Source organism: Halichoerus grypus, chromosome 6, assembly GCF_964656455.1.
Source record: "Halichoerus grypus chromosome 6, mHalGry1.hap1.1, whole genome shotgun sequence".
NCBI lineage: Eukaryota > Metazoa > Chordata > Mammalia > Carnivora > Phocidae > Halichoerus > Halichoerus grypus.
In genome coordinates, this window is record NC_135717.1 from 3,318,731 (window position 1) to 3,333,289 (window position 14,559).

The 14,559-nt window shown below is 61.2% G+C and overlaps 1 protein-coding gene across 5 annotated transcripts in view; it reads left to right on the plus strand.

Moving 5' to 3' along the window:
* SDK1 (sidekick cell adhesion molecule 1) overlaps positions 1-14,559 on the plus strand; it is an 877,999-nt gene that overhangs the window by 805,935 nt on the left and 57,505 nt on the right. For 3 of the 5 annotated variants that reach the window (XM_078074254.1, XM_078074255.1, XM_078074259.1), the window contains 3 exons: positions 3,662-3,797; positions 5,242-5,298; positions 7,320-7,421. In XM_078074254.1, the coding sequence (XP_077930380.1) occupies positions 3,662-3,797; positions 5,242-5,298; positions 7,320-7,421 (295 nt within the window). The remainder of the gene's footprint in view (positions 1-3,661; positions 3,798-5,241; positions 5,299-7,319; positions 7,422-14,559) is intronic. The other 2 variants (XM_078074256.1, XM_078074257.1) reach the window with 1 other exon arrangement.

Consider the following 14,559-nt stretch of genomic DNA (forward strand, 5'->3'; position numbering starts at 1 on the left):
GGTTCTCCCTTTCCTGCCAGTGCTCAGCTTCCTGAGGCCCTCGCTGTCTGTTTTCTTGCTGAGTGAGAGGACAGAGGGCTCCCAGCTGGAGTAGGTGGTCACGGTCATGGTTTGGGAACAGGGGCTGGAAGGAAGGGTGCACCCACCCGAGTCCCAGGGACCCCGCCCTGGGTAGAAGGCAGTCAGAGACGGGGGAGGGAGCAGGTTAGCCAGACAAACCACCAGTCCCCAGGTAAATGTGAATTTCAGATCAAAAATTATACGAAGATTAAAATTTAACTAGGTGTCCTGTATTTTATTGGCTAAATCGGGCAACCCCACAAGGCCAAAAGCAAAACAGAAGAGACTGGCCTGGCATCAAAATCCCTAGATTTCATAGTCCTGCAAAAGCGGCCCGAGCCAGAAGGGAAGGTCCCCTGCGTTGCTGGGGACAGCTAACCAAAATCAAGCGGGAAAAGGGAAAGCCCGCAGAAACAGCTCCTCCCAGATCACAGCCTCGTGCTGGTTGAGGATGGCCGTGGGGCATTGGCACACTGTGGGGGACACCGGTGACTTCAACACAGAATGTGTGTCCCACACTGGGGTCTAGCGTCCCAGGGGCCAGGAGGAGCGTCGTGCTGAGGACATGTGGGGCCCTTCCATGAGGGATGCACATGGATCACCAAGGCAAGGCAAGCACACTCACATCTCCCACTTACACCTTCCTGCATCTGGTGGGGGGAGATGACACACTGTAGAGCTCCTCATGAGTTGGAGGCATCGCAAAGGACTCAGAAAGGGCGTCGGGCTGCCGGTAGCTTGGGTTGACGTGAGCAGTTTTCATGGTCAAAGACATCCTGAACTTACCAGGCACACCGTGTCCCTGTGGTACAGGCCTGCATGTAAACCGTGGCTAGCTGCATCTCTATGAGTATGTCTGGCTATCTGGGCTACGTCGCTGGTTTCTTTGGGTTGTGAGTAGCAAGGGTTGAAAGAGAACAGGATTCATCTGAACATCCACATCCCTCTGGTCCCTGGGTTCAGGCAGTAAGAATTGCATAGCAAGAGTCTGGGGGCAAGGATGTGCCAATGTCCTGGGGCTGCCGCCACAAGTTAGCTCAGGCCATATGCTTAGAACAACAGAAATGTGTTCTCGCACAGGTCTGAAGGCCAGAAGTCCAAAGCCAAAGGGCCAGCTTCCTTCCTGGCTTCTGGTTGCTGGTGACAACCCGTGGCAGTCCCTAGCTGGTCGAGGCGTAAACGCATTCCTGGCCCCAGTTCCAAAGTGTGTGTGTGGAGGCTCCCCCACACCAACACGCAACACCAGCAGGGGGTCTGGGAATCCAACTCGATTCTACCTGGAGATGGCATCAGATCCCACGGGGTAAAGGCTTGGTCCCCAAGACGGCCCCCCACTGCAGACGTCAATCACGAGTATAGGTTGTCCTCTCTGCTTTTGACCCACTGGCTTAAATCAGAGGTTCCCGCAACCCCATCCTCGGGTTTGACTAATTTGCTAGAGCAGCTCACAGAACTCAAAGAAATATTTGATTGATGAGACCACCAGTTGATTATGAAATGATATATAGCTCACGAACAGCCAGATGGAAGAGATGCACATGACAGGGTCTCGGGGAGGGGCACAGAGCTTCCATGCTCTCTCCCCAGATCTCCAGATGTTCATGGACTCAGGAGTTCTCCGAACCCCATCCTCTAGGGTTTTGTGGAGGCTTCATGACACAGGCTTGACTGATGAAAGCACTGGGCATTAGCCATTGATTGAACCTCCAGCCCCTCTCCCGTCCCCAGAAGTCAGGGGTGGGATGGAAAGTTCCAACCCTCTGATCACAAGGTTGGTTCTCCTGGCGACCAGCCCACATCCTCATTAACATGACAAGAGACATCTTGGTCACTCTGGACAAAGACACGTATATGAGAAACATATGGCTCATCTGAATGATTAAATAGATATTCTTCTTATAAGTCACAATGTTGCAAGCCATCGCTCGGGTCTCTGCTTCTGGGCTCACATGAAGCCCTCCCTGTGGGTGTGTCCAAATTCTTCTCTTCTAAGGATATTTGGATTTTCTTATTGCCTCAGTATTTGTCAAATGATTGCTGGATCCTAATTTGCTTCTCAAAATATGCTTTGTCTTCATCTTCAGCAACTGATAATGCGGAACACTTGGGCTCCCCGTGTGAATTAGCTCTTACAATACCTTGCTCGTGTTCATCCGTCCAAAGTTTGCCATTACATTTGCAAGCAGCTTTGCTATTAGTGATCTTCAAGCTTGAAGGTAGTCCTCTTGTCTTTGGGTGTCATTGAAAAGACCCATAGATACTTTGTTTTGGGGTTTTGGAGAGATTGGTAGCTTTGGCTTGTATTAGCAGGACTCAGGACTCCATATAGGCAAACATTTATGTCGGGTAGATTTCTAGAAGTGTAATTGCTGGATTAAAAGGCGCAAGTGCTTTGAAAACCTTGATAAATAAAACCAAGTTGCCCTCCAAAGAAGAAACCAGCCATTGGATTAGGGCCCTCCCTGTGGCAGTGTGACCTCCTCTCAACCACAAGGTCTGCAAAACCCCGTGCCCATATACGGTGGCATCCACAGGTACGGGGGTTAGGACCCCAATGTATCTTTATGGAAGACACAACCCACAGCAAAGGGGTTTTCCTACAACAAAGCTGTGGCCTCTACTGTGGGACCAGGACAGTGTTACTAGGAGGCTGGTGGTACCCTGTAGACAGCGGCTGGGTGGGCATCACGGGGAACTTGCCGTGCATCCCTGTCCCTGGACAAGCTTCACGACCCTGCTGCAGCCAGGGGTCCTGGGCGTGCCCTTTGTGCATCTGTCTGGTCACAGCTTGAGCAGTTCTTGTTCTTATCTGCTGAGTATTCCAGAGGAGACCCGGGACCCAGAGCCCCTGGCCCCCTGGCCAGCACTGTGGCTGCCATGGCCCTCCCCAGACTCATTAATCAACAAAAACTGACGGGAGGGAGAATGTGGGTTGGGCATCCCAGTGCGCATCCCGTTGTGGGGGTTGAATTCTGAGCCTCAGGGCCCGTCTACCACCATTCATGTTCCTCAGGGTGTCTAAATGTCGAATGAGCACCTACCCTACCCTAGGCCCTTCGTATGCCAGCTGACATCGGAGGGACCATGGGGGTTCCAGCTTAGGTCTGAGTCAGGGCAGAGTGGGGGTGACCTGGCATGCAGAGCAGTCACTGGGGGGCCCAGTGAGGCTGCCACGGGCCTAGGTGGCCGTCAGGGACAGGGTGGGGCCAGCCGGTGGATGATGCAGAACCAGCTCACATGCATAGTTCCCTTAGAGTTCTGGGTTCACCAGGCAACAGGCAGCTTCCTCGCCCATCTGCGACCTGGGCGGTCATGCCCTGCCTTAGCCTGGGGCTCCTACAAGTATTCCGGGGGGCTGCCCACGGGATAAGATGTGCGGTGCCTACACACTGGCACCAGGAAGCCTGGGCTCTCAGAGCCTGATCCTCTGCCTGGGGGTCCCCTGTGCTCCTCCTCATGAATGCGGCACCTGCCTTTTTGTCCGTAAACAACCAAGAACCACCTGTTTGAATTAGTGACTTCCTCCAGCACAGTTGACTGATTCAGCTTGAAGCAGAGGTCGCCAGGCCCCACTGGCGGGCTGACCGTGATGTATTTGCAGCCTCCAAGAGACGAGAGCCTGAACGGCCTTCTGCAGGGTTACCGGATCTACTACCGGGAGCTAGAGTCAGAGGCAGCCTCGGCCACCGTGTCCAAGACGCTCAAAACCCCTTCGGCTTTACGGGCCGAGCTCGCAGGTGAGACTCTTTCCCTGTCCCGAGATAGGCACCACACCATGCACTGGGGAGAGGAACCCTTGTGCATGTTGGCTCCATGCAAGGCATGGTGGGAAATGCCCTGGAGAGTGAGAGGAGATGCGGCTCACCTCCCGGGGGCACAGCCACCGGGGTGGCAGGTCTCCGGGACAGCCCAGGTGTGCACGGAGAGGTGGTGATCCACGGAGAGCTCCTGGGCTCTGGGGGCTTGCACCCAGGGGAGATCAGGGGAGGCTTCTCGGAGGAGGAGCAATTTGGGTAAAGGGATTTCGCCAAGGACACAAGGGCCTGGCAAAGCTAAGTGGTCAGGAGGCAGGGAGAGCCGAGGGGGATCCTGGATGGGGCCTCCTGGTGGGCCAGCCAGGAGCACCCGCCTGCGTGAGGCTGGTGGGCTGTGGCGGGGAGGGAGGAGATGAGCCAGGTCCTCCAGGGACATCATATCGCTGCCCCATGTGGAGCCCATCTGGGGGGGGGTGCGGAATGGACAGAGGCCGGTCACAGCCTGCTGCTCTGATGGGGTCCAGTCGGGCGCCCCCTGCCCCCCGGCCTCATGGTGCATGCACACCCCTCTCACCCGGAGCCGATCCACCTGCTCAGCCACTCTCCCCAATACCCCTGGCTCGGGCTACGACTCAGACCCAACAGCAGTTGAGGCAGCTTCTGGAAGTTCTGGAAAGGCCGCTGCTCTCCCCCACCCTCCTCTGTCAGAAGGGGTCAGAGGGCATCCCCCAAACAGTGTCACAGAAGATCCTCCCTGCCCCTCGACATCCTTGTGGCTTCCAAATGTGCGACTCAGGGACTGCATCCCTGCTCTCTCCACCTCCCACCACAGAGCAGGCTGTGCCTTGGGCCTGCTGGGGTCACGGGGTATCCGACGGGAGCAGCTTGGCCCGGCCTATCCTGGGAGTGGGGCTGATCGGAACAAGTGGCTCATCTGTCTCCGCGCTCTTGGCCACAGACCCCATCCCTGCCCCGCAGGTATCCCTGGCTTGTGGCCAGACAGCACCTGGGCTTTGTAGCAAAATCAAAGGACCCAGGATGCGGCTGGGTCCACTTACCTGCACAGGTGCTCGTGGTCTGTGGCTTGCCCGGCCCCGTCAGAGCGGGGCTCTTACCTGAGCACAGGTAGGCCGACAGCCGTGCCTGGCGCCCCGGGAGAAACCCATTTCCTGTCCTCTCGAGGGCCGGATACGCGTCTGATGCACTTAGAGGGTGAGTGCGGACCCCACCTGTCGCGGGCCGGGGGGCCTGGCTGTCTCCGGAAGCAGTGCAGGGGCCCCCAGTGAGCTAATGGGAAGTGTGGAGGCGGCGGTGTGGACGGGCAGTGGCTTCCAAGCTCGGCCGGCCCGCCGTGCCCGCAGCCCGCCGTGCCCGCAGCCCGTTTCCTGCTGGCTGACTGCCTTTCTGCTTTGCTCACCCCTCATAGCCCAAAGCAGCTTCAAGACGGTGAACAGCTCCACGTTAACGACGTATGAATTAACACGTAAGTGCCCGCCGCCTTCCGCGGGAGGCGCCGTGACCGCGGGGCAGCCCGGGGCCCGCGCCAGTTGGCCTGTCCGGGGACCAAGTGAAAAGCAGCTTGGACTAATGGCTCTAATTTCTGGAACTCCCCCTCTCCAGCGCCGCTTCTCAACACACCAAAACCATTGGGCAGACAGGAAACTTCCAGAAGCAGAGGCCGGGAAGGGGTTTGACTGACAGCTGGTCTTTGAGTTTGGGAAAGTCAGATGGAGCCAGAGCTCCTGTCTGGTTCCCTTTGACCTTTTCCTTTTACTCATTATTTAACTGTGGTAAGATATACGCAAAATTTACCATCGTAACCGTTTCTAAACGTGCAGTTTGGGAGCATTAAGCACGTTCAGGCTGCGTGCAACCATCAGCGCCGCCTCCAGGGTCCCGTCCCTCTTCCCGGGCTGAGCCTCCGTCCCCATGAAACACCCACCCCTCCCCCACCGGATACTCCCACCCCTCCCCCGCCCGGCCCCTGGCGCCCACCCTCTCCTTTCTGTCTCTGCGTCTGAGGTCTCCAGGGACCGCACACAGTACTTGTCCCGCTGTGTCTGGCTTCTTCCCCTTCGAGCTTCATCCCCGCTGGGGCACGGCTGGGACACCCTTCCTCTTCAGGGCTGAGTAGCGCCCCACTGCGTGCACTCACCCCACTTCGGCTGCCCATTCATCGTCCCTTGCCCCCAGCTGCGCCATGTTGCTTGCCCTCGCGCTCCTGGTCCTCAGAGGGTTTCATGGTCCAAATGCAGGGCGAAGGGGGCCCCCCAATGTGACTCCCGTGCGGGAGCTTCCCAGGACTGGCACGTGGATACGGGAAGGGGGACGAGGAGCGGCTGGCCCTCCCAAGGCCCTACCGTGTGCGGGCACTCTTCCGGGGCGGGCCAGCGCCATCCCACTGCGTCCCAGGCAGCTCCTGGGCAGCGGGCCCCGCCCTGGTGGCCGGGGTTTGGGGGGATTCACATGCGCCATTTTCTCCTCCACGCTGCTCCCCGAACATGGCTCTACCATCTGCGGTCCGCCCCATGTCCCCACCCAGCTGCCACTCCTCCACCCATTGCCTCGTCCACCGCGACGCTCCCCGCTGAGGAGCCGCTTGGAGAGTTGGGTGCGGCCCGGGGTTCCAGAGACGAGGCTTCCCTGGCGGGACCGCGCTCCAGGCTTTGCAGTCCGGGTGATGAAGACGCAGAGGGGCCCCAGCCGTGCCCGCGTCCACGTCCGCCCTGGCTTGTCTCAGTTGACGCTGAGGAGCCGCACGGTCCCGGGGTTGGGGGTGAGGACGAGCAGGCCAGGCGGGTGCGCGAGCTAGGCAGCTCAGCTCCGGCAAGGCTGAGGGTGGGAGAGGGCGGCCCCTTCTCCGCTCTGTGGGCAAGCCCGGGAAGCCGGCGGGGGCAGGAACCTGGTGGTCCGAGTCACTGAACCTCTGCGGACCGGCGGCTCCCCGGGAGGCGAGATCTGAAGCCTGGCCTGAGTCACCATTCACTCAGGGGTCAGACCCGCACGTAGGGCCTCAGGAAAGCAATATTAACCAGCCGGAGAACCTTCCAGAATGTTCTGGTTCACAGGTCAGCTACTTTCGTCCTGTCGCTCGGGCTCGACCTGTGGAACCCTATGTATGTGGCTTCACACGCCCTTGTCATCCGGAATGTGGTTGTTAAAAACTCAGAGGTCTTTGCATTGCCAGTGTATTTCCTCCTTAAATGCCGGGGTCTTTCCCCATCTGCTCTTACGGAGCGATTCTGGACCAAAGGAAGCCCACGTCACGTTCTGCCACCTCACTCTTCCCTCCGAAGACGGCGTGCTGCCGCCTTCACCCTGAGCGCAGAGTGGGACGGGTCTGCTGCCGTGCCCGGTGGCTGTTAGTCCGGGGCCGGGGAAGGAGCAAAAGGCCGCTCCACAGACCGTCTGGGGATGCGCACGGCCTGCCCAGAGGCCCCTCGGTGTGGTTCCCAGGCGGGGAGGTGGTCCCGGGCCAGCTGACCCGTCTCCTTCCACCTGTAGGTCTGAAGAAATACCGGCGCTACGAGGTCATCCTGACGGCCTACAACATCATCGGCGAGAGCCCGGCCAGCGCGCCTGTGGAGGTGTTCGTCGGTGAGGCCGGTAAGCTCCGGGCGCCCCTGCCCTCCGGGAGGCCTGGCCAGGCGCTCTTGGGCTGCGCAGCGTGCCAGTGATGAGGAGCACCATGTCGGTGCGCCACCAGGAGGCTCCAGGTCCCCGCTGGGAGAGACGGATCTGCCGAGGGCTGGGCCGACCCGGAGGCCAGAGAGACCCGTCCAGTCGTGCTTTCAGACCCGAGGGTTCATTTCACACCCAGAGCCCTCCTCGTGCGTCCCAGGACATGCTCCCGGGGAGAGGCTGCTGCCTCCACGGGAATCCAGGCGCGTGGGGACCTTGGCCTCTGCCGGGAAGTTTGTGCTCGGCTGCCCACGGTTCCTGCAGGGCCCCAGCAGCAGCCCGGCCCCCATGTCAGCCTGACCTCCTGGTCACGGCCCCTTCTCAGGACTCAGAAAGCCACGTGGATCATCGTTTGTACCCCTTTTAGATAAGACGCGGCACTGAGTTTGTTTCCAGGGCTGTCCCTCGTGTGGAGGCTCCCTGAGAGACATCATGTGGCGTTGAGAGCAGATTGGGCTCCCTTCTGGCTCTCCCCCTCCTCTGCTGGGGCCCCTGCTCGGGCCAGCTGGGGCAGGTGCGGACGACGGGAACTCCCTCGGAGGACAGACCCCCAGGGCCTCTCGGCCGGCCCGCAGAAACCTGTCAGGTGACCTTTCGAGATTTGGAGAGCTATAAACCAAATGGCAGCACTGGGGACCTAATTTAGCAGGATTTTTCTGGAACCATCAAGCAACACTTGTCCCAAGTGAGGATGAGTGAAATGCGATGCCTGGAGCATAGGTTTGTCGGAGTCTCTGTACGTCTGTCCCCAGGACTATCCCTCTGGCGTGGTGTGGCCGGGCGGCCGGTGTTCTGGCAGATGCGCCTCCCCTCAGGGGAGCCTCCCTCCCTCCCGAGGCCGAGCAGGAACAGGCAGGGAGGGGATGCGGACGTAGCTTGCGCTGTCTAGGAGGCCGGGGCTCCAGTCCTCTCTGGCACCTGGGCCCACGTCGGTCAGCACGGGGGTTGGGTTGAGGGGAGCACGTGACTGGGCAGCTGGAACCGGGGCACCTGAACCGCCCGTGGGCGGCCTGCATTCGGGGCCCCAGGGCACTGGAGGCAGATCCGGAGTCGCAGGGCCAGGGCGACGCTCAGAGGGAAGGACAGGAGCCAGGGAGGGAGGCGGGCAGGCACAGGGCGCCGCGTCAGCCGGCCGGGTCCCCACGGGCCTGAGGCCCGCTCCGTGCTCTGCGCGGCCTTGGCGGGTTGGCGTGCATCAGGGCTCAATGCGCGCAGCGTGAAGTCAGCCGTCCCCACCCCCAGACGCAGACGGTGCGGCTGGAGGAGCCCCGCTCCAGCTCCCCGTCCTCCCCTGTCCCGCTTTCGGCCCGGCGGCCTGGAGGTTACTATGTGTCTCTAGGAATCTGTCTGTGCCGAATGCCTCGCGGTGTCTGTGCTCTCGAGCTGGCTGCTTTCACTGGACACGCTTTCAAGGTTCACAGCCCCGTGTCAGCATCTCATTCCTTCTCACGGCTGGAGAATCCTCCCCCGTGCGCACACACGCGTTTTGGCTCTCCCCGTCCGTCGATGGCCACGTGGCTTGTTCTGTGGGGAGAGCTGCCCGAGCGTGGTGCACAGGTCTTTTCCAGCAGCACCGAGCGGACGCCGCGCCCTAGTGCACAGGGGGAGCCCGGGACGCTGCAGCCGGGGCCGGGCCCTGAGGCGGGGTGCCGGCCCCTCCTGCTCCCCGGGGCCCCTCATCTCCCTCTGCTCTCCGGGAGGGCTCCCCGCTCCAGCCCTAGAGGCCTTCCTCCCGGCCCCCGCCCACTCCCCGTGCTGTCTCCCCACATCTTCCAGCGACAGGCTCCTGGACCCCATAACCCCAGAAGGGAAAGGGGGGCCCTACCCAGGAGCCCGTTCTCCAGGGCCGTCTGGCCCCACACATGCGCTCTGACGAGCCAGCTGTGCTGCTGAGGCCACTGGCAGGAGATGCCAAGAAGCGCTTTTAAAGCCCGCTGAGCGTCGTACACTCAGTGTCCGGAGCCCTGCTCCCCGTCTTGGCCCTGACTCCTCCCCCTCCTGCCCAGGACCCGACTCCGGGCACTTGTCCCCCAGAAAGCTCTCTCTGGGGCGCCTGGGTGGCTCAGTTGGTTAAGCGACTGCCTTCGGCTCAGGTCATGATCCTGGAGTCCCTGGATCGAGTCCCGCATCGGGCTCCCTGCTCAGCAGGGAGTCTGCTTCTCCCTCTGACCCTCCCCCCTCTCAGGTGCTCTCTCTCATTCTCTCTCTCTCAAATAAATAAATAAAAAATCTTTAAAAAAAAAAAAAAGAAAGCTCTCTCTGGCCCCCTCCCCGGTACAGGTCCAGCTCTCTCCCTCTGTGCCCAGCTCCTCGGGCACCGTGTGGACACCTCTGCCTTCGTTATCAGATGGGACTGTCCTGTCTTCCTCCTCACGGGACCACGACCACTCATGTCAAAATGCTCCTCATCCTGAACTTAGGACCGGAGGGGACCACAAGGCCTTTGCTGTCCTGCACATAGAGGTCCCCAGACTCCCACGAGCTCGAGGCAGCAGAGCAGCCGCGGGAATCCTGGGCACTGGGAAGCACCCAGGTGGGGTGAGATGAAGCGGGTGGACTTCATGCCTCGGAGCAGGTGGGGGACAGGGCTAATCCGAGATGCCTCCTCCTGAAGCAGGGTGATGCGGACAGGGGCATCTGCCCCGTGGCCACAGTGACCCCAGTGCCCTTGCTGCCACAGGCACGCGTGCGGTGGGCACGTTTCTCCATCGAGTGTCCTTCCTCACGCCTCCCACAGCGCCTGGGCAGGGGAGGGGGCAGCTAGCCGGCGTGCAGGAGTGTGCACACTCTGGGGAGGCAGGCAGGCGGAGCGCTGGCCCGTCGGTCCGGTGGGCAGGCGGCGGGCGCAGGGACCAGAGAAGCTGCTAAGTGCTAAGGGCCAGGCTCCGTGCAAGGGGATCCTCGTAAGCACCACACAGGAAGAGCCCCGCGCGCGTCCCTGCCGCTCTGCGCCCCCCACACAACCTCGGATGGGTGCAGGGAGGGAGATAGGAAGGGAGTTGTGTGTTCGCTCCTTCCACCGTAACGGGGGTTACAGCCTCCCGGAGGCCAGTCGAGGACACGAGGACAGAGGCAGAGCAGCCTGGTGGACACCAGGAGAGGGTGTGCTGTGCCCCCCGGGGGAGAAAGGGCGAGACCTGCCTGCCCGTGTCGGATGCAGATGGGCACTGACCAGGACTCTGGGCCTTGAGCTAGGACTCAGGGAGGGGCAGGGCCGCGGCCCCGGCTGGCGAAATCAGGGAGTCTTTGGTATTTGGTGGAGAAGACAGGGAAGCAGGCTTCTCAGTGTGCATGCTAGCTGCTCTGGAGTCGAAGGAGAGTCCAGCGTTTGTAGGCGGCCCTGCCGGGTCTGGCTGTGTGACCATGGGCAAGTCACTTGACCACTCTGGGCCCCAGCCTTGAGGCATCATGGTACAGAGGGGAGCGCTGTGAGGTAGGACTAAGGACACCTGGGTCCTCATGCCGACTCTGCCCTGAACTCGTCTGTCCTGCCCGCAGGATGAATGTGCAGAGTATGAGCGCACAGGGCGGGTCAGTATTTGTGAATGAATGATTGAGACCCTGGGTGAGTTACTTGACTCGCTTGGCCTCATCTGCAAAGCAAGGTGTGTAGAGTAGGAGGTCTCTGGGTCTAGCCCAAACATACAGTATTTAAGTCTCTTTCACCTCATGGAGACAAGGTAATTTTTAGGAAATTTCTCATTGAGATTGATTTCTGAGCCCAGGCATTGCAAACTGGCACAAATAATACATCAGTATGGACTCCAGTTTGCCGGAGAGAAAATCCCAGCCCGAACAGGCTTAAGCTAAAAGAATCATTTATTAAGTCATGTCACAGAAAAGTTGAAGATCCAGCTGGCTTCAGGCATGGCTGGATCCAGTGCCCTAACAGGCTGGTTTGATGTCCCCTCTTGGTTCCACTCTCCTGTCAGTTTGCTCCTATCTTGGGGAGGCTCCTCGTCACGGTGGCCCTGCAGCGTGAGGTAGCAGGAAGGCAGCTTCCCTTCAGCGATGTCTGCAGAGGAAACCCACTGGCTCTCAAGAGCCGGCCTTTGGTGACACGCCCATCTGCAGACCAGATGCGGTGGCCCCCTGAGGTCCCCAAAGCCAGGCAATGATGTCGCGTCTACCTGGGCCCCGTGGGCCAGATGGTTGGGAGGATCCCCAGGGGAATGGGTGCTTCCTGCGGCGGTCCGCATGCAGTGATGGCAGAGTCTGCAATGGCCAGAGCTGCTCTGGTGAGAGGTGCAGGGACCGGGTGTGGGGTGCCGTGGCACGGCTGCCGTCCAGCCCCATCTCTGTGTTCTCGGGGTTCCAGCTGCTACAGGGCTCCAAGGAGCCCATATCCCAGCCTTCAAGATACATGCTACTCAAGGGTGGGTCCCCACTTTCCAGCCAAGGCTGCCCTCCTGCCCTGGGACAAGGGCCGGGCACATGGGCCCCTGCCTGTGTTTCCAGGCCTCCCAGGCTGCTCTCCTGGGAACAGACATCGGCTGTGTCATCTAGCATCCCCGCTCTTGCCCCCCCGCCCCCGTCCCAGGAAGCCCTGCAGGCCTCCTGCAGCCCACCTTTGGGGCCAGCACCTCGGGGGAGAGCTGTCTCCTCCCTCTCTCCATGCAGAGCCGGGGTTCCCTCCTCTGTTCCGGAACACGTTGCACACGCAGCTTTCTGCACTCGCCATCTGTGGTCTGTCTATGCTCTGTGCTCCATGGGGCCGAGAGCCCCTCCGAGTCCCCCCACCGTCCTCGGACTCCGTGGATTGCCTGGGACGGTGTGGGGAAGCGGTGGGGGGGGGGGGGCAACAGCAGATCAGATGGGAAGGAGGGAAGCCAGCAGCCCTGCTCGGAAGTGTGGACGCCAGAGGTAGATGACAGGCAGCACCCCAGAGGGTGGGGACCCCTGGGGCCAGGGGCACATGGAAAGTGCCCAGGGGGAGGCTTCAGCCCCGGCTCCCGTTTGCTCCATCAGCCCTGCCCATTCAAGAAGGACAGGCATCTGGGGACCCCAGAAGCTCAGAAACTGTGAGGGCTTCTGACAAAGCACAGCACAGCAGACCTGATGGGCCCCAAACCAAGCCCAAGGCGTTCTGTCCTGACTCTTGTTCTGCTTTGATCAAAAATTAATCTCATCCTGAATGCTTTGTGGGGACCAGTGGGGGCAGAGCGCCTGTTCCCTGCTCTGACAGTGGGGGGTGTGGAGGCAGAGACCCCCCACACACACACACCCTGCTGCCGGGGAAGGGGGATGACAGCCCGTTCTCACAGAGCAGGGACCCCCTCACCCCGTCGGCGCCGTCCCAGCTACCCCCTCAGGACCCAGCAGCCCCCGGACTCCGCTCTGCCCCCACCTGCTGCCCACAGCCACTGCGCGGAGCGGGTGGGCTCTTACCGAGTGGTCGTATTTGGGAGGCAGGGGTGACGGTAGAGCCCCTGTGAATTGGGGTTTGATTTCCTGAGGCAGCAGGCCCAGGCGCCTCTGTCCTAGGGTCATGGTGGAGATTCGGTGAGACTGAAGAATGAGAGGTCCTTGGCCTGGCGCCTGGCCCAGGGACGCACGGACAGCTGTCTGTCCACCTGCGCTTCAGGGGTGGGGCAGGGTGAGCAGCCCCCAACTACCTCTAGCGCCGCTTCCCCTCTGAGCCTCGGCCCAGATTTAAAGGCAGAATGCACTCCATCTCCCAACTCAGATGGGCCATCTACAGAGCCAAGACGGTCATGGAAGAGGAGAGGAAAGCCAGTGTCAACCCCGAGAAAGCTCTGGCCGGATGGGGTGATGGCAGCCGGGAGCGGTCTTGGCCCAGGAAGTGACCGAGGCGGCCAGGTGCTCGGCGGGGGCCTGAGCTGCCGGCCCGGACACACCTGATTTCAGAGCCTGGCCCGGGGCCCGGAGACTGCAGCCCGGCTCCAGGATGAGGGGGCACGTTGCATAGCCCACAGAGTGAGTGTGGATGCTGTGGGCCAGGTGCGCCATCCGCTAGGAGTAGAGCCGTGGGCGCCTGAAGAAAGGCAGGCTGCTGTGGAGGGGAGGGGTGCGTGTGCAGGGGCCTCTCGGGGCAGCGGTCCTGCTCCAGGGGATGACACACAGGGTCGGCCTCACCCTTTGACTCTGTCGTGAACAGCTGCCATCCCAGGAACTGCCACGCGGAGGAGTAGGCGACCCGCGAGGCTTCTGGGCAGGGTGGGCTCATGAGGTCGGGCCTCACAGCAGGCCTGCAGGAGAAGATGCATGTAGCCAGTGGGGGTCCTCCAAGAGCCGTCCGGCTGCTGGGCCCAGGGCCCACCTCCTGGCCTGACTGCTGTCACCCGCCTTGGACAGGTGTTTCTCAGCCAGGGTCCCGAAAGCAAAGTCAGAACCCTGCCAAGCTTGGAGCAGCCGCTCTGGCCTTCAGGAGCTGCCCGGCGTGGCTAAGAAAGGAGAGCGGGGGGGCAGGCGGTATGGGGCAGTGGGCCGAGGCCAGTCCTGGGGTGGTCACTCCTCCAGCCTCTATTTTCTGTTCTATGAAATGGGATGCCCCCTGTGCCCAAGCACGGCACACGCCAAGGCCCTCCCACTGCTGGGGGACGAGCAACGGAAGGGGAAGCCCGGACGGTGTCTGGGGGTGGGGGCTGCTCTGAGCTGGGCTGTCGACAGCAGCTCACAGGGGGCCCAGTTGGGGTTTTCAGCCACACCTGTGAGGCTCCCCTTACTCCCCCTTTTCTACTGCTTCGACTGTGAAAAGCCCAGCATTGGCTTTCCCAGGCTGACCACAGTCTCCCCATCCCTGCGGCCCCACAGACAGTAAGCCCAGGCAAAGCCTGGCTGGGACTTTACCCCCAGCTCCCAGCCCCGTGGGGCCAGGCCGGCCAGGCCCGTGCAGCCCGTCTGTCCTGATGCCACAGCATGGCACCTGCCGGCCGCCCGAGGCCACCTGTTCTCCCCATCCTGGCTGCTGGGTCTCCTTTCCTCCATGAGCAGCTCCAGCACCTTCCCGTGAACGTGCATGAGTGTAACCCACGTATGCCCCCCTGTTCCTGGAGGCTCTGAGTGCAGCTCACAGCTGCTCCCGCTCAGGGGAGAGGCTAGG